This window comes from Emydura macquarii, unplaced genomic scaffold (assembly GCF_026122565.2).
Source record: "Emydura macquarii macquarii isolate MOO-44397 ecotype Brisbane River unplaced genomic scaffold, CSIRO-AGI_Emac_v2 contig_1230, whole genome shotgun sequence".
In the NCBI taxonomy this organism is placed as follows: domain Eukaryota; kingdom Metazoa; phylum Chordata; order Testudines; family Chelidae; genus Emydura; species Emydura macquarii.
The window spans coordinates 2,593,107-2,615,750 of NW_027131367.1; the positions used below are offsets into that span (position 1 = coordinate 2,593,107).

General features: G+C 68.6%; 1 protein-coding gene across 1 annotated transcript in view; it reads left to right on the forward strand.

Moving 5' to 3' along the window:
• BAHCC1 (BAH domain and coiled-coil containing 1) overlaps positions 1-22,644 on the forward strand; it is a 67,277-nt gene that overhangs the window by 38,194 nt on the left and 6,439 nt on the right. The window contains exons 4-19 of the mRNA XM_067547263.1: positions 2,421-2,543; positions 4,270-6,006; positions 6,754-6,850; positions 7,620-7,828; positions 8,386-8,544; positions 8,766-8,956; positions 9,277-9,637; positions 10,717-11,505; positions 13,602-13,777; positions 14,416-14,552; positions 14,966-15,094; positions 19,357-19,471; positions 19,926-20,193; positions 21,413-21,571; positions 21,982-22,316; positions 22,510-22,617. Of these exons, the coding sequence (XP_067403364.1) occupies positions 2,421-2,543; positions 4,270-6,006; positions 6,754-6,850; positions 7,620-7,828; positions 8,386-8,544; positions 8,766-8,956; positions 9,277-9,637; positions 10,717-11,505; positions 13,602-13,777; positions 14,416-14,552; positions 14,966-15,094; positions 19,357-19,471; positions 19,926-20,193; positions 21,413-21,571; positions 21,982-22,316; positions 22,510-22,617 (5,093 nt within the window). The remainder of the gene's footprint in view (positions 1-2,420; positions 2,544-4,269; positions 6,007-6,753; positions 6,851-7,619; positions 7,829-8,385; positions 8,545-8,765; positions 8,957-9,276; positions 9,638-10,716; positions 11,506-13,601; positions 13,778-14,415; positions 14,553-14,965; positions 15,095-19,356; positions 19,472-19,925; positions 20,194-21,412; positions 21,572-21,981; positions 22,317-22,509; positions 22,618-22,644) is intronic.

Sequence of the window (22,644 nt, forward strand, 5' to 3'; positions counted from 1 at the left end):
AGGGAGGAGCTGGGTTAAAGCACTGGCATCCCACCACAGGGCCTCTGGGTCACAAGTGAAACGAGTCGGGTGGGTCTCAGCATGGGATGGGGCAGGGTGGAAGGGTGTCGGCGGAGCCGTGTGATGGGCCTGGCGCATCCTGGGCCCCTGTGCTCAGTCGTTTTCTCTCTGCAGCCCCAGGTTTCGCCTCGGCCTCGCCAACTCCCCACCCCTTGGGCACCGCGCTGTCATGAGCCCCTCAAAGCGGGGCTTCCCTACCCCCTGTCCACTGCTCTCTCAGCCCCACATTGGCTATGGGGTGAGGCCTGGCTGCCCCGCACCCGCTCTCCCACCTGCCGCCCGCAGGAGAGCCAGTGGCCGGGTGCCTGGCAGACGAGGCGCGTCTGGGAGTCCTGGATTCTAGTCCCGGCTCTGCCGCTGACCCACTGCGTGCTCTTGGGCAAGTCACCTCGTCTCTCTGGGTCTTGGTGTCACCACGGCATGGCGGGGGCAGTGACCCTGAGGATGCAGAGAGGGCAGGAGCTGGGTGATGTGCCAAGCAGACAGCAGGGGCCCGGGAGGCAGCACCCTACTCCCCGCCCCTCCTGGGAGAATGTGGGGGCAGACCAGCAGCGTGGCACCATCCCTGGGAGCAGAAGCATGCCCCCCCCCACTCTGTTGAACCAGGACATCCCTGGGGGACGCAGGGACTGGGGGCCTGGCCTGAGCAGGACGCTGCGTGGGGTGACGGCAGAGTCTCTCCGCATGTGGGGCTGAGGAATGTACAGACTTCTGTTGGCTGAAATGAGGGCCAATAAAACTTCTAGCAGCAGCCAGCTAAAGAGGGGCAGCTGGAGGGATTTGCCCAGCCCTGCCCCGTGGCACGGCCCTGGCTAGGCCCGCTAAGCATAGGCGAGCCAGCCCGGCCTCTCCGGGAGCCCAGGGCCAAACCCTTTCTTCCTCCCCACTCAGCGAGGACCTGCCGTGACAGCAGGGAGCTGGCGGGGGCAGTGTCCCTGGGCGCCCTAGGTGGTCCTGGCCCCGGGGGCGCGGTCGGCACCCCTGCAGCGTTAGCACACCGGTGGGCTGCATCTCGGGCAATGGGCGGCCTCGCGCTGCTCGTCTGATGCGCTGCAACCGTGCGGAGCGTGGCGGGCGGGGGGAGCAGGGCACGGGGGGGAGGGGGGCGTGGGGGGGAGCCTGGCAGGGAGATCTCGTGCTGTCGATCGGCTAGCGGCTCACGGACCCGAGCCTGCCCCATGCTGAGCGCCCGGGAGCCCCGTCAGCCTCACAGGAGGTGCCCGGGACGTGCAATTCCCAGCTCCCCGGGGGCAAGCGCACGGAAACCAGCGAGTTGAGCGCGAACGTGGGTGGGCGTCTCGCTGCCCCTGGCGGGGCAGGGCTCTCAGTTGGGGTCGGGTGGGCTGACCTGGGCGCCGAGCAACCCCACGTTCTGCTGGGCAGACGGGCTGAGGGAGGATGGGATGGGCTTGCGCTCTCCAGTGTGAACGCGCAGGGGGGAGCAAACGGCGCTATGGCACGTGCACTGACCTGATCTGCCCCTGCCCCTGCCCCTGCCGCGAGAATGGCACCCAGGGGGCTGGAGTGAAACACAAACGGAGCAGTGTCCTAGCCGCTGCCGCGCGCCCGCCTTGCACCCAGCGTCACCCCAGCACCTCTGCACAGCGGGGTCAAACCCCTCCGGATGGGGGCGGGTTCACAGGCAGCGGGTGCCGAGGGCAGGGAACGGAGCCACCTCCCGTGCAGTGGAAGGCCCCAGCGTGATCTCCTGCCAGGCTCAGTGCGGGTGGGGCTGGATCGGACCCTCTTGTGCTATCTAACCGCCGGCTTGTGCTTCCCCCCTGTTCAAAGCCGTCTGCCGAGAGCCCCGACAGCAAGAACCCCGCAACGGGAGAGGGCCAGGAGTCCGTGATTTCCACGGGGGCTTTGCTCTCCCTGCTGACTGTCCGTGGGAGGTGCCCAGACGCTCTGGGGACGGGTGGCGGGGACAGAGGAGGGTGCTGGGGTGCTGCGGCGGTGAATTCCCACATATCATTCTTTCCCTCCAGGGACAAACTCTGCCGGGGATCAGCTCCTGCCCGGTGCAAACCACGACTACGCACGTACGCTGCAGCGCGGGGGGTGGGGAGGCTCCAGCTTTTTCACCAGGGCTCCAAAGAACGGGGGGAAATGTGTGTGTCCCCCCTTCCTCACTGCCCCCCCCCCCCCCAGTTCATTTCTCCCACGCTCGGGTGGATGGCTGCAGCCAGACGGGGGGTGTTAGTATGGTGGGGAAAATAACACGATTTCCCACTGGCCTGCGACACAAGCGTGGGCGCGCGGGCCCATGTACCGCGCTAATGATCTCCCTGCCTGCCTCGGCTTCGGCACAGCGCCGTCCCTGCCCACGTGGGTCTGACTCTGTCCCTCTGTCTCTCCAGCTCCGGGGTACCCCAGGTTCTCTGGCAGCCTGGCTTCCACCTTCCTTCCCATGAGCCATTTGGATCACCACGGAAACAGCAACGTCCTCTATGGCCAGCATCGTTTCTACGAAAGCCAGAAAGGCAGGTACCAGGAGGGGCTGGGGCAGCGGCGGTGCCAGCTGGCGCCGGGCACCTTGGCCCCGGGGAAATGGGCGGGGTGGGGCGCCCTGCGAAGGGGAGCAGCCGATCCCAGGGTGGAAGAGGCAGGAAGCCACCGGCAAAAGCCTCTGGGCCTGCAGGAGCTTCCTGCCATGGGGGCGCCCCTTGCGGGCTGGTCTCCCCCCGGCTGGGCTGGGGAGGTCAGCTGGGATGGTGCATAGGGGGTCCCTCATCGCATGTGCCCCAGCACGACGACCCCCTCCCCCCCCCGGCCCAGGGCAGAGCTCCTGGCGAACTGGCAGAGGAGCAACAGCAGGCACTTCCCAGCGGTGCTTTGCCGATCTGCCAGGGGTGCCCACAGTCACGGAAGAGCAGGGGGCAGGCTGGGGGGCGGTGGAAGAGAAGGAGCCTGGGGGAGCCGGGCTGGGGGGTTCCCACGGGGCCCCAAACCTGCTGGTCCCACAGTGAAAGGTGCCGGGCGGTGGCTGCTGGCAGCCGGCGTGGAGGGACCGCGAGCATTTGTGGGGGAAGTGGCACCGGGACGCAGGCGGGGCTGGGGCCGGGTGCTCAGATGTGGGCGCTGCCACGGCCCCGGAGCCGTGCTGGGGGATTTCAGAGCGAGCGGCGCGGCCTCTGCTCTCGTGCGTGCCAGTCCCGGGTCGCCCACCGGCAGGGAGCGGCTGCAGCTCGGGCCCAGGATCGGGGCTGGTTGGGGTGCAGCTGGCAGCTGACAGGGCGGGTGATGGAGCGGCAGGTGCTGAGCGCTGGACGGGGAAACTCCAGGCCCCGGAGCCCGGCGTGGCTGGGAAGGCTCCTGCCTTTCAGGGGAATGGGGCAGGCGCCTCGCTGGGGACCACTGTTTGGTTTGGAAAAGGAGCTAATTAGGCCCCCCCACCCCCCACGGCTTTAATTAGCAGGAAATGGACCCTGGAAATTACACAGCCCAGCACGTTGGCACGTTCCAAATGTTCTCTTTGACAGTGCGCCGGTGTCAGCGGGCATGGAGCAGGGCGGCACGGCCAGGGGTGGGGGGCACGGAGCAGGGCATGGAGTGGGGCATGGCCAGGGTTGGGGGGCATCCTTCTCCTTCCCTCCCTGCTGCTTCTGCCCCAGAAGAACCTAAATAACCCCCTGCCCCACCCCAGGGTGCCCCAGACACTGAGGCCGTTGCCCTGCCAAGGGCTCTCCCAGCCTGGTGCAGTGGGGCCTGAGGAAGGGCTCGCAGAGGAACACGCCTGTGGAGGGGTGGGGCGTTTCCCCTTCCTCTTGCTCCCCTGTGTCACCGCCCTGCCCGGAGCCCAGCACCCAAGGCAGAGCCGAGCCCCAGTCGGGCCCATTGACGCCAGAGGAGCGGGACCCATTAGGTGTAGGGGGCGGGGCTCCTGAGGTCGGGGGAGTTAGTGGAAGTGGCGGGACTGGGGTGGGGAGCTCAGGGGCTCAGTAGGGGACGGAGATTTGAGGGGGTGCTGGGGCGGGGAGGGTGGTGGGGAGGAGGGTGCTGGGGGCTGTGGAACGGGGGTTCTGCCGGGGGGTGGGCTCCGAAGAACAGTGTCACTGGGGTGCCTGCTGCAGAGCGGAGACGCCGAGCACACGGGGAGCGAGAGGCAGCGTCCCCGTGCTCCCAGCGCCGTGGGCAGCAGAGGGGGGCCGGGCGCCCCTCGGTGCAGAAGGCCCCATGCTCACCATCTGCGTTTGTCCCCCCCGCCAGATAACTTCTACCTGCGAAACCTGCCGGCCCAGCCCACCCTGCTGTCAGCCAACCACAACTTCCCCAGCATCGCCCGGGCGGCCCCCGGCCACCCCATCGGGTCCTGCAGCCGCGACCACGAGGCCAGCCATGGGCAGAAGGCCCACAAGGAGTACGACCGCTTCCTCCTGGCCAAGGAGAAGGCGGGCAAGGGGGAGGCCAAGGAGCGGCCGGCGGAGGAGGACGTGAAGGAGCGGCACAAGCTGGTGCTGCCCATGACGCCCGAGGGGCACTGCAAGGAAGGCAGCCACCAGCGCAGCTCGTGCGAGAACCGGGCCAAGCACCTCAACTCCTGCCTGCTGAGCGCCAAGGTGCTGAACGGCGACGCCCCCAAGGCCGTGCTGCCCAGCTGCACGGGCGGCGTCCTGCCCCGCCACGGCGGCGCCGGCCTGGCCCAGGGCCGCTGCCCCAAAGACATCATGAGGTCGGAGCGGGAGCTGGCTCCCCTGGAGTCGCCGCAGCCCTACAGCGAGTGTCTGGAGAGGCGCCAGATGCTGCACCACGCCGTCTCCTACACGGTCCCCTCCAGCCTGCCCGCCATCCCGCCCCCGCTCAGCACCTCCTCTGGCACCTTCTCCTGCCTGCAGCTGCACTCCAGCCCCGACGGGCTCTGCCCTTTGCAGGACAAAGCCGGGCGGGAGCTGAAGCTCAGCGGCGCCACGTTCGTGCCGTCGGTGGGACACTTGACCGACAAGAGCCGGTCCTTCCAGGTGGCGGCCGAGGCCTGCGGCCTGGAGCGCGGCGAGGCCAAGGAGAGGCACGAGATGAGCGCGGAGCACGCCGGGGCCTACGGCAACTCCTTCCACCACCTCAAGGCCGAGGGCAAGGCGGACCGGCGGCTGGAGTGGGCGCAGAACGCCAACGCCCGGCTGAAAGGCCTGGAGTACCTGAACGGCGTCGGCTCCGAGGCCCCCTTCCCCAACCTGCCCCACGCGCCCAACGGCGGCCTGGAGAAGGGCAGCTACTTCGAGATGGCGCCGTCTCAGGACTGCTCCCGCCCCAGCCACCAGGACGCCCTGTGCGTCAAACTCAGCCAGGCCTGCTGCACCTTGGACAAGGCGGCCAAAGAGTCCCAGAGCCAGAGCTTGCAGAAGGTGGCGCGGATACGGCACCAGCAGCACGTGGCCCCGGAGCTGGAGCTGGCGGGGAGCGGCCCCGAGGCCAAGAGGAAGTCGATGGAGCTGAGCTCTCTGGGCTACCGGGGGCCCCACCTGCCCCCCTGGAGCGGGCAGGGGCAGGGCGCCCCCATGCCCATGGGGGAGGAGAGGAAGAGTGCCTATCTGGACCCCTTCAGCACCAGTTTGCAGCAGGCTGCGCTGATGACTCAGGGCTCGGTGCTGAGCCAGGACATGCAGAGCCCCCCGGCCGAGGTGTCGGCCATGAAGAACCTGCTGAAATACAGCAACCAAGCACTTACCGGGGGGCAGAAGGCCCCCTTCGTGGGACTGGGGAACATCAAGGCCAGCTGCGCCCAGCCGGACGGGAAATTCCAGGCCGGGAAAGGGCAGCAGGAGCTGGAGCGGCCGGACTGCGCCCGCAGCAGAGACCACGAGCCGGCCCACGGGGAGGGCGAGGTGCGTCAGCCGCCCGTGGGCATCGCCGTGGCCGTGGCGCGACAGAAGGATACGCTGAGCCGGCCGGAGCCCTCGTACAGCGCCAACTCCAGCCGGCAGAGCCGGGCGGCCATGGGCCTGAAAGGTAACGGGGCCAGGCCAGGCCAGCCAGCCAGCCGTGCGGCACCCGGGGCAGGAGGCTGGCTCTGGGAACGGGCACCCCGGGCCCGGGAGGACCAGTCACGGTGGGTGATGTCAGCAGGGCTGGCGGGCGGGGAGGGTGCTTACCCGGAAACCACCGGCAGCTGGTTTTCTTTGCTGGCCCGGCGTTGCCCAGAGTTCACGGCCCCAGAGCCTCCGCCTGGAGCCTCGCTGGAAAGGGGCAGGGCCGGCCCCTGGGCGAAAGCCCCGACCGAGGCCAGGAACCCCCCGCTCACACCCGCTAGCCCCTCCGCCCCCTCTTTAAATGCCTCCCTCCCACTCGAGCCCAGCGCTGAACCCGCCCCCCACTGTTCCCATCCTGAGCCCTCCCCACCGCAGCTTTGCCAGCCCCAATTCAGCACAGCCCCCAGTATCCCGGCGCCCCCCGCCCCGGCTCCACTGCTGCCCCTCAGCCCCGACCCGCAGCCCCCGCTATCCCAGCTCTGTGTGTGCCGTTTAGCCCACCCCCATAATTTCACAGCCCGGTGCAGCGTCCTGTAGAGAGCAAGCGCGCAGGTCGGCCCCCCGCAGGGGAGGGGGGGTGAGATGGGCACAGGCAGGGGCAGGCTGAGACCCCGGCCCCTGTGCCCCACTGAAGCCGGGAGCCCAGGGTGAGAGGCGCGTGCCTGCGCCCCGCCGGTGGGATCCCGTCCCTCACGTCTCTCTCCCGTGTCTCCCTCCCGCGGCTCAGCCCGACCCATGCACGTCATCGACCTGGAGGCAGAGGAAGAGCGGAGCCGCCTGTGTGAGGAGCGGCTGGGGCTGACGAGCCGAGAGCTTCTTCTCCAGTAAGGACCCAGCGCGCCACGGCACACGCCAGCCGGGCAGCCAGGCTGGGTGGCCCCCACCCCACCCCTACGTCCCCTGCATTTCTCTGCCCTGGGCCTTACAGGGGACGTGGGTGACCCCCGAGGGCTCTGGGACCCGACGGGGGCTTTGGGCTGTGGATGGGACAGATGCCGGATGGGGGCCAGGCTGTGCCAAAGCCCCTAGCTTCATCCTCCAAACCATGGGCCCAGTCTGAGGGGCATGATGCGCTGGTGCCCAGGGGTGCCCAGCGCCCCAGGATCAGGCCCATTCGTGGCTGGGAGGAGCAAGGGGGAGGAGGCAGCTGGACGCCGACCCTGTCACTCCCCGAGAGCCTGTGGACCAGGCCGGGCAGCGCAGGCCAGGGCACCAGGACACCTGGGTTCTGCTCCCACCTCTGCCGTGGGCCTGGCCTGGGGCACCCCCGTTTCCCCTCGGCAAAGCAGGGATGGGGCCCATCCTGGGAAGGGCTTTCGCCTGGGATGCACACGGAGCCCAGCGCGTGCCTCTGGCTCTGGGGACTCACATGGCAGCTGGTCCCGGGTGGGGCAGAGGGAACCCTGAGTCGGCTGGGCACATGGCAGCCACGGGGAACACCCAACACCATGCTTGGGGGTTGGTCCTTTGCTCTTTTGTTCCCATTGATGGGGGGTGGCAGTGGGCACGGGTGGGATGGGCAGCTCCAGGCTCCCTGCGCCGGGCGGCCCACGGCCCCTCTCACCTGCCTTGCGTCTCCCCTTCACGTTGCAGGGATAACAAGGACCTTGTGGAGTTCGCCAGGATCCACCCCTCCAGTGGCTGCCCGGGCGACCTAACCCCCCACCTCATGATCGCAGGCGGCTCCTCCCTCCAGGCCGGCCAGCTGGGAGGGGACCCCACAGCCCACGCGCACCCGACCCACCCGCACTGGCTGCCCCGGACCCGCAGCCCCTCCATCTGGATGGGGGGCCACTCGTACGGTCAGTGCGGGGTGTCGCGGGCTGGATGCAGCTGGGGAAACGGGGTCCCAGGAAACCGCAGTCCCGGCTCCTGCCACCCACGGCCCTGGGCACGTGGCTGCGCTCCGTGTTTCGGGGCAAACCTGTGAATGTGACAAAGCCTGTCTGGGACCGGGCATCGCAGGGGCTGGGCATGCGAGGCCAGCCACACACCTCTGGGGGCACGCCTCACTCCCGACCCGCAGCCCCCGGCTCTTCCTGCCCTGGCCTCCCATGGGCAGGCACCATGGATGATGCTGACCGGAGCTGCCAGGGCTTGCAGAGGTTAGGGCGATAGCCCCTTGCCAAAGCCCCCAGACTCCTTGGGCCCCGGGGATGGTCAGCTGCTCTAACCTCTCTCCCCACAGCCGTGGGCTGGGTGTCCCAGCCACGCACAGAGCCTGGCGGCTCGCTGCGCTGACCCGCCTCTGAGTCTCCTGGCCTCGGTGCCAGCCCGCTCGGCTGAGACGAGGGACCCTGGGGAGGCGCCTCTGGCCGCGCCAGCCTTCGTGATCCCTCCGTGTTTGTTCCCTCCGCAGGCATCAGCCATCCAGCCTTGCATCAGAACCTGCCGCCCGGTTTCCCCGCCTCCATGCCCAGCACCATGCAGTCCGTGTTCCCCCTGCCCCAGGACCCTCCAGCCCAGTTGGTCATCCTGCCCACGGAGCCACCAGCCCACGGTGCCCCACACACGCTGGGTAAGGGGCCCCGGGGAGGGCGGCAGCCCGGGGCGACGCTGCTCCCAGCTGGATTTGTCCCTCTCGCCCCAATTCCCTGGGCCAAGGGTGCGTCGGTGACGTGGAGGGCGGGAAGCGGGGCCGGGCCGAGCTCTGGCTGGCCCAGGGCGGGTGCCGGCGGGGCTGGGCTAACGGGCTGCGGCTGCCAGGCTAACCCCCCTGCTCGCTCGCTTTCTCGCCAGCTGACGTCATGGACCAGGCGTCGCTGTGGCCACCCATGTACCCGGGCCGGGGCCCCAGCTCCCACCTGCAGCACGCGGGCCAGCTGCCCGTGTACTCGCGCTCCCAGTTCCTCCGGCAGCAGGAGCTCTACGCCCTGCAGCAGCAGAGAACGGCCCAGGCGCTGGAGCTGCAGAGACAGTCGCAGATCCAGGTGAGCCGGGTTGGGGGGGCTTCAAAGGAGGGTCCTGCTGGGACACGTGCTCCTCCGAGCCCTCTGCAGCCTCACGCCTGGGGAGCCGGCACCGGGTGGGCATTGGGCTGGGCCGTGGGGCTGGGCCGTGGGGTGACCAGTCCAGGGTTGGGCCGTGGGGCTGGGCCTTGGGGTGACCTGTCCAGGGTTGGGCCGTGGGGCTGGGCCATGGGGTGATCTGTCCAGAGCTGGGCCGTGGGGTGACCTGTCCAGGGCTGAGCCATGGGGCTGGGCTGTGGGGCTGGGCCATGGGGTGACCTGTCTGTGTCCTTGCCCCACAGCGGAAGGCCGAGGAGCAGCCTGTCGAGCTGGAGGAGCCGGCCCCCGAGAAGCCCCTCAAACTCTCCCACAAACCAGTTGCCTTAACGCCGCCCACCAAGGGCCTCTCCTCCCCGGCTCCCTGCCCCGCCAAGCTCTCGCCCTGCTGCCACTCGCCCGCCCTGCGGCACCCCTCGAAATGCCCCTCGGCGCACCCCGCCGCCCCCTGCACTTTACCCGTCTGCCCGGCCCCCAGCTCAGCCGTCGCCCCGCGCTCCCCGCCCGCCAGCCCCGGCCCCTCGCCCAGCTCCAAGGGCAACCAAGCGGAGGACAAGCGAGGGGAGGGGCAGCCGCCCCGGGGCTACTCCACGTCGCTGGAGCCAGGTGGGGAGCGCGCCGGGGCGGGGTGGGGGGAGCGGAGGCCTGGGAGTGCCGGGGCCTGAGCCTGATGCTGGCCGGGGAGGGCCAGCCCCCCATTGGTGGCAGGGATTGCGGGCAGGGAGCTGGGTCTGTGGCCGTGGGGCAGAAGGATCCGGCGTTGTCCGGACAGCGGATGGCACCGTGGTGACAAGGCCGTGGGGCACTGGCAGCTCAGGGCGCCTGGGGGCAGGACGGGGTGCTGGGGTGGCCCTGGTTCCCGTGGGGGTGGGGGCGGAGGCCAGATCAGGGATTGGGGGGGAGGAGGGAGCTGGCAGCCTGGCCTGTTTGTAGGAGAAAAAGCGAGTGGGGCACATGGGGCGTCAGCCAGGCCAGAGCCTGCCCGTCCCATGCAGCCCAGCGTGGGGTGACCCAGTGCCGGAGCAGGGAGAGGGGCCCGTGCCCACTGCAGACCATGCAGCTCAGCTGATTAGCACCTGCAGGGACCTGGCCCCGGGAATCCACCAGGCATGGTCCCGCTGCCCGGCTCCCGCCCGGTGCCAGCCCTCAGACAAGGGCCTTTAACCCCGCAGGCATCGCAGCCAGCGTTGGCTTTGGAACCCGTGAGCTGCACGTAACATCCGGTGCCGGGGTCGCCATCGTGGTGCCCGCCAGCAGGGGAACGGGGCACGGGGCCTGCGCATCCCACATGCATCCCACACGGCCCCCGTCCCCAGGGCAGAGCCGGGCTTCCCGCCCAGGCACTTGTCCCCACAGGGGAGGCACAAGCCCTGGCAAACGCGTGGGCCAATTAGCCACGGCCCCTGGGGGCTCGGGGCAGGGGGATCCCCAGGCAGGCAGACGCCAGGCGCCTCTGACCCGCTGGTGGGCCCACGGGGCTGATGAGAAAGGCCAGGGGGCAGCGTCCGGGTGAGGGACCCAGTGTCTGCACTGGCCTCGAGGGTGGGAGACCTTGAGACGCTGGGGTGGCGGGGGGCAGAGCCCCTCCTCGTCTCCCCGCTGTACCTGGGGCTGGCCCCTGGCGTTCGGGGACAGGCGGGCGGTCCCCTCCCCTGCCCCACTGACCACGCTGCCTTCCCCTGCAGACCTGCCGCCGGGATACAGCTACCCCGCCGTCAGCATGGGCTACTCCTCACCGCTGGCGCACGCCGTGCATGCCGCCGAGCCGGCCGACCCCGACACTATGCAAAGCGTCTCGCCGGCAGCCGAGCCCGAGCAGTCCCGGACTTTCAGCCCCGTGGAGCAGCCACACCGGGCCGCCGCGGCCGCGCTGGAGGAGGCCGGGCGGGCGGCGGAGGGCGCCAAGGCAGAGGCCCAGGCCCAGGCTGCCACGGGCCAGCATCTCCACCACCACCACCTCCTCCTCCCCCCGGGGCAGGCCTCCGGGGAGCGGCTGGGGCCAGCAGCAGGACGGGGCCCGGCGGAGGAGCTGGGAGGGGCGCCCTACGGCCCCCTCCTGGGGGGACACAGCTTGGCCGCGGCTCAGGTGGCTCCGGAGGAGAGCGGGGGCCTGGAGGAACAGCCGGGTGCCGCGCTGCTCCTGGGGGCACCGGCAGGACCCGCCGCGGAGGGCACAGCCGCGGAGGAGGAGACGGGCGAGGCGTCGGGGTGGGAGGCCGGCTGCGAAGAGGAGCAGGAAGGCGACACCCTGCAGGCGGGCAGTGGCTTCCAGGGTGCTGTGAGCGGGCTGGACGCACTGATCATCGCGGGCATCGACCTGGGAGACCTGCCTGCCCTGAGCCCGCCCGGCACGCCCCTGCCAGCGGCGCCCCCCGTGCCCTGCCCGGGTGGCTCAGGGATTCCTGGCATTGCCCTGCTCAGCGAGCTGGCCGACCTGGAGCTCCAGCAGCAGAGGTGCGACGCGGCAGTGGGAGGTAAGGACCTGCCACCCCCCACCCACCCCCCATACCTCACGCCAGGCTCCTCCCCCCATATTGCAGCCCCTCGGCTCTCTGGACACCCCCTCCTCAGCGCAGCCTCGTGTGGGCAACACCGTGGGCTCGTGGGGCTGTGACTTGGCGCGCCCCAACCCATGGGCCCGGCCAATGCCCCCCCTCCACCCTCCGGCAGGATCCCGGGGTGTGTCTGCTGGGGCGTGAACCATGGGGGTAGCCCCACTGCAGACCTGCTGCACCAGGACAAATAACGGTTTGCAGTGGGGTGATGTGGCTGCACCAGGGGGTTCATATCGGGTGGGTCAGCTGCGCAGTGGGGCTGGCGTCGGGGCGGGGTGGCTGCAGTGTGGGGCAGTGCAGACATGACCCCGTGCAGGCTATGGAAGGGGGCAGCAGGGTCCCAGCTTGGCCCTGCCCTGCCTGCCAGGAACGTCCCCGGGCAGCGCGTGTTGGGAAGGCGGTGGGGTGCCAGGGGTCCCTCCTCCCTCGACATCCGGGATTCCTGGGCTCAGCCCAGCGCCTTCCCTGCCAGGCCAGTGTGGTTTTCCTGAGCCAGGCCTCTGACAGCAGGAGGATCCGGGAAGGGGCACCGGGATCGGAGGAGAGGGAGGGACCCCACGGCTTGACCCCAGTCACGCGAGACTTGGGCAAGGCCTGGAGAGCAGGCTGGCAGGAGCAACCCCGGCCTGTACCTGGGGAAGGGAGCGGATGGGCCCCCCGAGCCCTTCCCACCTCCGAGCCCTGGGAGCCGACTGGAGCGATCCTGCCCTCTCGAGGACCCGGGGCCTCTGGATGTCCCAGCAGGAACAAGGAAGCCGACAAACCCCTCTGCAGCTGGAGCCGGCGGCAGGGAATGGGGCACCGACGTGAGGGAATGGGGCACCGATGGGCAGGGAATGGGACTCCAGAGACCCTTGGCACGCTCCTGCCCAAGCGCTTTGCCCAGCACACGGGGCTCGGTGCAGGGAGCTTGCCGGGGCCGTGTGTCCGGGCTCGAGCTGTTTATTGCCTTCAATTATAGAGGCAGAAAATCCCCCAACCCGTTGTATTCCTGCGCCTCGCTCGCTGTCGCTGCAGCACCAGAAATGACCCCCTCCACCCTCCTGCGTGCTGCCGGCTATCCTGCCCAAGGCTCTGCCCCTCCTCGCTGCTCCGACAGCTACTGGTCCCAGAGCCCCCTCCCCACCCGCCCCCGTGCCCACCACAGACCGGAAACCACACGCCGGCCTCCCTGCCACGCCCACGTGCACTGCCCCGACACGCCCGCCCCACGTGCACGTCAGCAAACACAACCCAGTGCCCAACGCCTGGAGTGCACAGCGTTGCCCGCGCGCCCGGCATGGGCGCGCTCACCTCGCACGCCACGCACACGCGTGTGCATAGCCACCCTCGCTGCACCTGGCTGGCGAGGCCGGTCCGTGGCCCAGACCCCAGGCGCTGAGGCTTGTCCCTTCAGTGTTTGAGCACAGACCAGCACGGGGAGAAGCTGCGCTGCCTCCCCCACCCGGGGGGACCCTGACCCCTCCCCGCCCAGCCACACCCACAGGGTCCTGCCCTGGTGCCTGCTTCTCAGGCTGGTCGCCCCCCACGTCTGAGCTCTCCCCCATTATGCCTGGCTCTGACCCCTGCCTGCCATCCCATGACTTTTGGCTTGGGAAAGCCCCCCCACTCCACCCCTCCCAGTATGGACCCGCCAGGACTCTGAGGCCGAGGTATTTGGCGTCCCCGTAAATCCCCCTCCGGCTGGATTGCCGGTAATAAACAGCCGCGACGTGCCGGGCTCGGCCGGGGCCGGGAGCCAGGCAGCCGATGTCTATGGGACAAGCAGAGTCTCTGGAGCCTGGCGCCAGGCCCGGGGCACGTCCGTACCAGCCGGCAGGGCCTGCCAAAGCACCGGCCGAGGCCCCAGGGCAGTGCCCAGCCCCTCCGGGGTCCAAGCCCAGCTGCCTGTGCCAGGGGGTTCAGTAGCTAATGAGCCGAGAGCGCCTCTGAGGCAGGGGGGAGGGGAGTGGGGTTCACCCCGCTGCTGGGGCTGGGGGCGGCTCTCCCTCCCCTGACCGCTCTGCTCCCCGCAGCGGAGGATGAAGACTTGGTGGCCGTCAACCTGCGGAACCTGGCGACCATCGCTGCCCTGGTGGAGGCGGCCGGCGTGGAGAGCAGCCCGCCCGGCCTCAGCCCCCTGGCGGCTCCCCTGGCCCCCCGCGCCCGGGGCCCACGTCGGAAATACACCTGGATCCCCAAAGCCAAACCCGTGAGTGCCAGCCCCGCCGCGAGCCGCTGCATGGAAACAGCTGGTGCAGCGTGCACCATGGCGCTCCAGAGCCGCCCGCCAGGCTGCATTCCAGCCGGCGACCCCCAGGGAAAAGCCCCCGAGCCCCAGGGCCTGATGGCGGCATCTCTCGCCACTCCTAGGAGATCCTTGCTGTCTCCACGGCCCCCTTCGTCCTCTGGCCCTGCCCGGCTCCTGCCACGCCCCAGAGCTGAACGCATTCCCTGGCGCACGGACTCCAGCACGCTCTCTGTCTCGCCAGAGTCACCCATCGGGCAGTTCCCCAAGGGGCCCGGGTGCGTGGCCCGATGGGAAGCGGAGCCGTGGGGAGCCGGTGGCTGGGTGGGGTGGTAGCTGACCCCGGCAGATGGATCCTTCATTGCATCCGGGATCCTGGAGAGGGGGTGGGGAGGGCATGTGCCCGATTGTCTCTTCCCGGGCAGCCAAAGCTGTTACTGCTCTTGGCCCTTCACCGGGCTCCCAAGGCAGGTTCAGGAGGAGAAGGCGGTCCAGGCTGGCAACGCCAGCGAAGGGAGTGCCTGGCCGCCCAGCCTGCAGCCCCTTGGCTCTCCCTTCCCCCCCCCCCGCCACGCTGACGCTGGGCCTGCCCCTCCCCCCAGGTCTGCCCCCTGAAGGCTGCCATTGAGCAGCTGCATACGCAGGAGGTGGAGATGAGGATGCGGCTGGCGGAGCTGCAGCGCCGCTACAAGGAGAAGCAGCGGGAGCTGGTGAAACTGCAGCGACGGCACGACCACGAGTAGGTCCCTTTCTGCCCCCTGCTCCCCGTCAGCCTTTTGCAGCCCGGCCCCCCTCCCACAGCGCCAGCAGGGCGAGGGGGCGGGCAGCCAGCCTGAGAACGGGAGGGGTGGATGGAGTATTGGGGGGGGGAAGCTGCCACAGAAAAAAGAGGAGGGAGCCCCTGAGTCCTCTGCCCAGTGCCCCATGATCTGTCAGAGCTCCCTCCCTGGGGAGAACCTGTAATAGCAGCAGGAAAACGAGGCAGGTGAAAAGTCACCGGTGTGATGAGTTTGAGGCCATTCTCAGCCTAGTTCAGACAAAGAGCCAGTCAGTGGAGAAGACACACAGGCCGAGGCCAGAGCCGAGGGGTGGGAGGCGAGTTCCGGTGGATCTGCCGGCTCACTCTGGTTTTGTTGTGGCTGGTGCCCCCAGGCGTGAGGAGAGCTCACGGAGTCCGGCGCGGCGCGGCCCGGGGCGGCCGAGGAAACGGAAGCACTCCAGCACGCTCAGCACCCTGCGGCAGAACAACGCGCTCAGCAGGGCCGACGGCAGGAAAGTCAAGTGAGTGGTGCCGCGTGTGGCGCTGTCGGGATCATGGGGAGATGCCGGCAGCTCGGCCCCGTCTCTGTGGGTCGCTTGGCCCCAGGAAGCCCCATGCTGCGGCTCTGGGGCGTGCGCTGAGTACGTTGTCTCCTGACTAGTGAGTGTGGAGTTTCTTTCCCCATCCCCAGCATGGCAGCTGTGAGTCAGGGAGCTACTTCTGGAGGGGCGGGCTTGGCTGTCTAGGCACCAGGTCAGAAAGGCTCAGGGCTGCCAGGAACCCCAGATTTAAAGCCCAGCGGATGACATGCCGAGCGCCGGGCACCGCTGTGTGTGTACAAGAGCCTCAGCTGAGACTGTAAACCTGCAGCCCCCTGCACTCGGCAGGGCTGTTACAGGATCACGTCCTGGTGTCCTTGGTCCCCTTCCTGCTTCCGCACTGCACTGTCTGCCTCGCAGCTCCTCTGCCCCAGAATTGGCAGCATTTCGGCGGCAGGCGAAGCCATTGCTGTGTGCGCAGTTGGCAGAGCACCCCGGGATGCGGAGAGACAAACGGGGCTGGAGAAAGGGGCTGTCTGTCTGCGAGGCTGGCTTCCTCTGTCCGCTCTGCACATTGTGCTCCCTGCCCATCGCGGTTCCGACTTGCTTGCTGCACAGTTCCGGGGAGCAGCCCCCCCTCGGAAGGGGAACGCAGCGTTGCATAAAAGCCTCTTTATCTGTGCTGTATAAAGTCATTGGTCACGCTGCAGTGCTGCTGGCGCTTTATTATTATCCATTAGCCGCCCGGCGCAGTCATTCTCCCACTCATGGGCCCTGTATAATTGTCCTTCTCTGCTACAAATTGCCTCTCCCGGCAGGCCCATTTGCATAAATCCTCAGCGCTAGTCCAAACATGATTGGAGTATGTGTGTGCAGTGCATCAATCCTGATGATTTGGTAATAATAGTTAAATCTGCACTAAATGGTTCCTTCAATTAAGACACAGAAAAAAAATTAATCTCTAGGTTTTATGTCACAAAACATTAGCAAATGTAGTGAAGGTTAGAGTTAAAGTAAAAAAAAAAAAAAAAAAGCAGTTAGTGTTGGCTTAGGGTTGCAACATGGCTGGGCCATATGGTTGGTGGGAATTCTCCTGGGCTATTTGGACAACTGGTTTTGCTCCCTCCCCCCAGCCAGGGGAAAGAAGCAATCCCTGCCCCCCTCCCAGCCTCAAACCCCTGCAGCTTCCTGCAGCCCTCTGAGAGCCCGGAAGGAGAGTCCCACACCCAGCCTGCCCCTCGGTGCCCTGACACGCCCACGCTGCCATAAGCGCTGTGCCCACAGCAGGTCTGCCCCCTCTAGTGACAAACCGGGCCAGAGGTGCCTGAGCTGCCGGCTGTCTGGTGGGGATGGAGGGGGAGAAAATGCCAGGGTGGGTCCCAGATCGGGGCCCTTCCCCTGGTACAGGGCCCAGGGTCACTGGAACGTCTGCTTTCCTGGCTTTGCCGATCAAGTGGCCAATGAGAACCTCAGGTGGGTCTGTGCCATGTGCCCGGGTGGTGCCCACACCCAGACATGTTCCTGCCACGCCTGCGCCTACCCCCGCCGGCGCACGCGCAGCCACGTTCATGCACACGCATGCTCCGTCAAACGTGTTCAGGCACCTGTTTTCCTGCGTCCACGCGGCCTGGCCCGCTTTCACGTACGAGTGCACCAACGCATACCCAGGCGCACGCTCACGTCTGCGTGCTCCAATGCACAATCGCACGGCCCTCGCGCCAGGCAGGTGCAGCCACACACGGCCTTGCTGTGGGCTCACCGTGCTCACACGCCTGCACGCCCAGCGTGGCGCCACGTGCTGCTGCTTAGCCTGTACACGCGCCCGTCTTTGCACAGACGCCCCCTGGCGCATTCATTGCTCACAGCCGTGCCCCTCCCTGCCACAGGAAATCTGCCCCCGCAGGCGGTGAGCCTGCAGCCCCGCACACCAGCCCCGCCCCGCGTGCTGCATGCAGTCTTGGCCCCAGCTGGGTAGCGAAGGCTCCTCCAGCAGCTGCAGCTCCGGCCCTTTGGCCGCCATCCTATCACTAACATTCCTGCCTCCCCAGGCTCCCCAAGGGCACCGAGCTGTCTGAGCAGAGACGCCATCCAAAGCCAGACACTCCCCTGGAGTAAAGCCGTGGCCTTGGGCCGTGGAACCGCCTTGAGGGGGGGTGGCTTGCTCCTGTTCCGCGGGGCTCCGTTCCCGCCTTTCTGGCCCAAGGGCCCCGGCCGGTGACATGGGGAGCTGGGTGCATCCCTCCTTCCCTTCCCGGCGTGGCTCTGCCTGGCTGATCTTCCCCGGTTCCTCCCTCCCGAAGCTCTCTGCTTAGCCGGGGATTCCCTCCCCGCGCCCGCCCGGAGGAATCTGGCATCGGGCTGACACTGGGTGCCAGGTCTCCCAAGGGCGCCGGGTCAAAAGGTTGAGTGACAGCGGCAGGAGCTGCGGGGGGCTGGATCTCCAGGGCAGGGGAGCAAAGTCAGCTTCCCGGGAGCTTGGCTCAGCCCCGTTCCCAGCATGGAGGGGCTCCGGTCACCAGGCCTCGGAGCCCGGGAGCGTTGGGATCGGAGGGGGCAGAAATGAACAGGGAGGGGAAATGGGGGGACGTTCTCTCCCCCGCCTCTGGGCTTGCCGTCTCCATGGGCTGGTGCCGAGCCGCAGGCGGGGTTGTGGAGCTGGCAACGTGGCCTCATGTTTTGTGGGGCGCGTGGGACCTGGGGGTGGTCCCGCCGATTGCACGGGGGGGGGGGGGGGGGGGCAGGGCAGGGCAGTGTGTGTTTGGGGCTGGGGCTGGCACCCTGACCCGCAGGAATGACAAGGCCAGGCCAGTGTCTCTGTGTGCTGCTCCCCACGAGCTGCTGTGATCTGAGTCCCCAGGGGGCAGGGCTGACACCCACTGAACTTGTCACCTGCCTCCCAGCCCCCCCGGCCTCACTCCCTCTCCCAGCCCCCCACCCCAGCTGCTTTTCCCCTGGTTTTCACTGCACTCTAATGACTAAAGCAATTAGCCAACAATGAATGCCCCCAGCTCCTGTGCAGCCCGCACAGTCTGGGGAAGGGGGGGGGTCTCCCCATTCCCCCCCACTCGCCGGCGGCAGCGCTGATGTCCCTCGCCCCCAGATCCGTTCCTCTCTGTCCGAAGCCCCGTGGGAGCTGGCAGGGTTCATCTACCTGGCCGGGCCAGCCCTACGAGGAGAGCTGCCGTTCCCCTGCCAGCCCCCGTGCCCATAAAACGGCCTGACAGCTGGGGACTGGTGGTGAAAGAGGCGATTGTCCGTAGCGCGGGCGCCCGCCCCCCCCGGCGTATTAATTAACTCCAGCAGCAGCCGCCTCTGGGTCTCTCTGGAGGAATGTGGCAGGAAGGCACGAAAAGCCCAGGAATGTCCCACGGAGAGACCCTCCCCCCCCGAGGGAGCAGATGCGGGGGGGCATGGGGGGGTCTGGCCTGCCCCAGCTGCAGCCTGCATTGTGTTTGCTGGCGGGTGGGGGGGAGCCCACTACAGCCCCCGCCAAAATAATGCACCTGCCAGGGAAGGGAGGGGCGTGGGGCTGAAGGGCAATAACGCTTCGCATGCGCCATGTGTCTCCTTCCCCCACGGCTCTCAAAGCACGACAATGGATTTTGCCCCCCAGTTACCTCCCCCCCAGGGTGCCAAGAAGCGTCAGTGGCCCCATTTGATACAGTGGGACAGGGAGGCTCGGGGCGAGCTGGCGACGCGGCCCCAGTCGCATCAGTGGGCCGAGAACCCAGGCGCCTCGCGCCCTGTTCCACCCCCAGGCCGGGGTGGGCGTTTGAACCCGCTCTGGTTCTCTGCCCAGCGCGGACCTGGCCTGTCACCAACTGCTTGTCATGGGCCTCGGCCCCACAGAACGTGGCTCTGGGCAAAGGGGCCGGGCCGGACGGGGAGGGGGGCAAAGAAGAGCTCACTCCTCCGGCCCCCATAAGCTGCCCGGTGCCGGGTGCGTTCAAGGCGCTCCCCGCTCCGTGGCTGTGGGGGGCAGGTGCTCTTGGGCGAGGGCTTGGCTGGGGGGGGGGTGTCGCTGGGGGTGTCAGGCTCAGCCACAGGCCCTGGCATCGGGGCTGGGGGGCTAGCAGCACGCTGCGATTCCTGGGGCAGCCGGATGGGCGGCAGGGCAGGGTTCCTGGCGGGGTGGGGCTGGCAGTGGGGTAGGTTCCCAGCGGTGGGGCTGGCAGTGGGGCAGGGTTCCTGACACCCGCGTCTCGGCGTGTCCGTTGACTGAGGGCTGCTCTCCCCCATCGCAGGGCCGTGAAGACCAGCCTGTCCCTCCTGTGCGCGGAGCTGCGGGGCGGCGGGGAGCCCAAGAAGAAACGGAGCAGGGTCGCCGAGGGGGGCTACAGCGGCCTGGCGAGCACGCAGGTGAGCCGGGGGACGGCCCCGCAGGGCTGGCTGGGGAAGGCGGGAGGACGACCGGGTGCCAAGCCCCGTCTCTGGAGCGGCCACGCCACCTTCCCCGCACAGCAGCCTCCAGCCGGACGCTGGGTGAGGCGCTGCCCACGCCACCCGGGGCTCCCCGGGCGTCCTTGGCTGCTCCGCCAGGGGAGCCTGGGAACCAATCCCCGCGTGGCCCCGTTTGCAGAGAGCCCCGGGCTTTGTCTTGGTCTCTCTCGTTGCGAGGAGCCGGGCGGGGCGTAAGGAGACTTGGCAGAACCCGCCAGGAAGCCCAGCTCCTCTCCTGGTACTGGGGGATGGGAGAAACCAGCCCCTTCCCCCCGCTGCCAACGGGCCGAGGGCGCACGGGGGCCGGAGCGCGGCGGGCGAGCTGTGCAGCTCTGGCGGGTGCCTGCTGAGAGCTTTGCTCGGGCCCGTGCAGGACAAGCTGCCGTGTAAGAAGAGCGGCTCCCAGAGCAAACTCGCCTCCAAGGTGGCGCACAAGGTCTCCCAGCTGAAGCAGAAAGTCAAGAGCAAAGGGCTCCCGGCGGGCATCAGCGCCTTCCGCAGGAAAGAGCCCAGCCCCGGCAGCAGGATCCAGAAGAAACTCTCCAGGGCCAAGAGCGCCAAAGCCGCGGCCTCCGCCAAGTACCCGCAGCAGGAGGCTGCCAGCTTCAAAGCCGCACCCAGCCCGGGGGCAACCGGCGCAGGTACGGGTGTGGGGGAGAGCACAGGCCAGGCACGGTTGGGGGGGGGGCCATGGCACAGTTGCGACCCCCTGGCGCCTGGCTCTAGGGCTGCCCCCCTTCCTGCTGCTGCTGCAGAGATACCCTCGCTCAGCTGAGCTGCCAGTTGAGCCCTGCTCTGGGCACGCCCTGGGCATGAGTCTATGCATCCCTCTGTGGGCGCAATGAGCGCTGCCAGGCAGCAAGGTGTGGGGCTCTCGCCCGGGGCGATGGGGTGGGCGGGGGGCCGTGTACAGAGGGGAGAGTTAGACCTGCAGCCACCGAGGGAGGGATCCGGCCGACAGGCGGAGGAAGCTCTGTGGGATGAGGAATTTAAAAATAGCTCCTCCGGCTGCCTGGCCCCGGGCCGGTTCCTGAGGCCTCCAGGGCGACCCGGCAGTTCCCGGGCAGGGTTATCGGGCAGCCAGGCCCTGACACACACGACTGGGAAAAATCCTCGGCTTCCTCTCCCCAAAAGCCCTTCGGCCCGACAGAACAAAGAGAGGGGCCGCCGGGCAGGAAGGAGGAAGCCGGAGAGGAAGCGCACGTTGCGAAGGAGGAGGAGGAGATGCCATCCCCGGGGAGCCCCCTCCCCGTGCCCCGGGCGAAGGGGCAGAGAAGTGGGAAGGGCAGATAAGACGAGGAAATCCAGGGCTCTGTGCGCTGGCCCTGGCGGGGCTGAGTTCAGCACTGAGGGGAGCTGGGCTCCAGCAAACCACGCCTGTGTGCCCAGCACGGCTCTACCGCCGTCGGGGGGGGTCTAGCCTGCTGGCTGCCCACTGGGCCGGGGCCAGAGAAGGGGGACACCAGCCCCGCCTCCAGCCCGGCCAGGGGTATCCCAGGGCAAGCCCCGGGTGGCTCCTGTGGACTCCCCGAGCCGCTGTCGCGCTGGCTGAGGATGCGGCAGGCCTGTGGCTGCTGGCCCCCTGCTACCAGCAGGCGACGTCCCTGGAGCCGTGCCACGCCCCGGGTCCTGACACGTGGGCCGCACCGAGCCCCTGCGGCAGCCCAGCGGGTCCCTCCCTGGTTCCAGTGCCAGGCAGGGTGGCGTAGGCAGGGCGGGGAAAAGGAGGGGCTGGGTGGGTACAGGCCCCCCCCCCCATGCCCACGCGCTCCCCGGCACCTCCCGGCTGGGGCTCAGCCTCCTGCCACCATTGCAGCTCCCCCACCCACCCCCGTCTCTTCTTCACCCCTCCCCCTGCAGACGCAGACTACGAGAGCGAGGATGGCGCCGCCCTGTCGCCCGACGAGAGCCTGCCCCCCTCGCTGCCCCCCGCCGTGGTCGGGCCCTCCCCATCCTCCGTGGTGAAGATGGAAGCCAATCAGAAGGCGAAGAAGAAAAAGGAAAGGCAGGGGTTGCTAGGTAACGGGAAAGGCAGGCTGTGGGTACCGGGGATTGTCCAGCGCCAGGCGCAGGGACCCCAGGGATGGGGGCCCCCTCGCACTGACCCTCCCGAACTGGGGGTTAGGCCCTGGAGGCTGAGCTGCCTTTGCCCAACGCTGGAGAGGCAGCAAGCGGAGCCAGATGCTTTGCCCGGCCACTGCCCTGATGGAAACCTCCGGCCCCAGCCACGCCGTGCCCCGGCTGGCCAAGGTCCCGAGCCGGCGCAGGCAGAGCACCCCCTGGGCACCCGGTGTGGGCGAGACGCCCGGAAGAAATCCCTGCATCCCCTGTGCCCGTGATCCATGGCAGGCCAGGAGGGTGGTGCGTTGGGACGGGCCGTCGGCGGATCCCTGTCCTAAGTAGCCCACCCCTTCCCTCTCTCCCTGCAGGGTCTTGCCGAATCTCCAGCCCCGAGGGCGAAGTCAAGATCAAGCGGCGCCCGGGGCCCGGCGCGGAGCCTGGCGCGGCGAAGCTGGAGAAGGTGCCCGCCCGGAGGAAGACGGGGGCCTGCGAGGGGGTCGCCAAGAAGAAGCTGAAGGGGAAACCCAAGGAGAGCCTGCGGCAGCTGGTGCAATCCGGTCCTGGCAGCCTGGCACCCAGCGGCTGCCCCTTCCCCGGCATCGAAGCCAGGCCGTTTGCACCCAGGGAGGCTGGGGCGAAGATCTCCAGCGAGCGCCTGAAGAAAGCCACCCGCAAGAGCAAAGTGCTGCAGTCGGCCTTGCGGGTGAGCGCTGGGGGGACGGGGCTTCCGTGGGGGGAGCAGGCAGCCCTGCAGGTGATGTGGGGTGCGTGATGCACATTGCAAGGCAGTGGGCTGGGGCTGTGGTTGGGGGTCTCTGGGGCGCAGCCCGGGTTGGGCGCGGGCGGGAGCTGGCCGTGTGCTAACCCCTGTCCCCCCCCCTCGCCCCTGCTGGCAGCGGAAGAACGGGGCGCTGGCCCTGGCCCTCTCGCCCAGGAACGCCAAGAACATCCTCAGCAAAGGCAAGAAGCTGGGCAAGGCGAAGAGCAAGGTGGCCACCAAACAGGTAAGGGAGCCAGACGGCCCTGCCAGG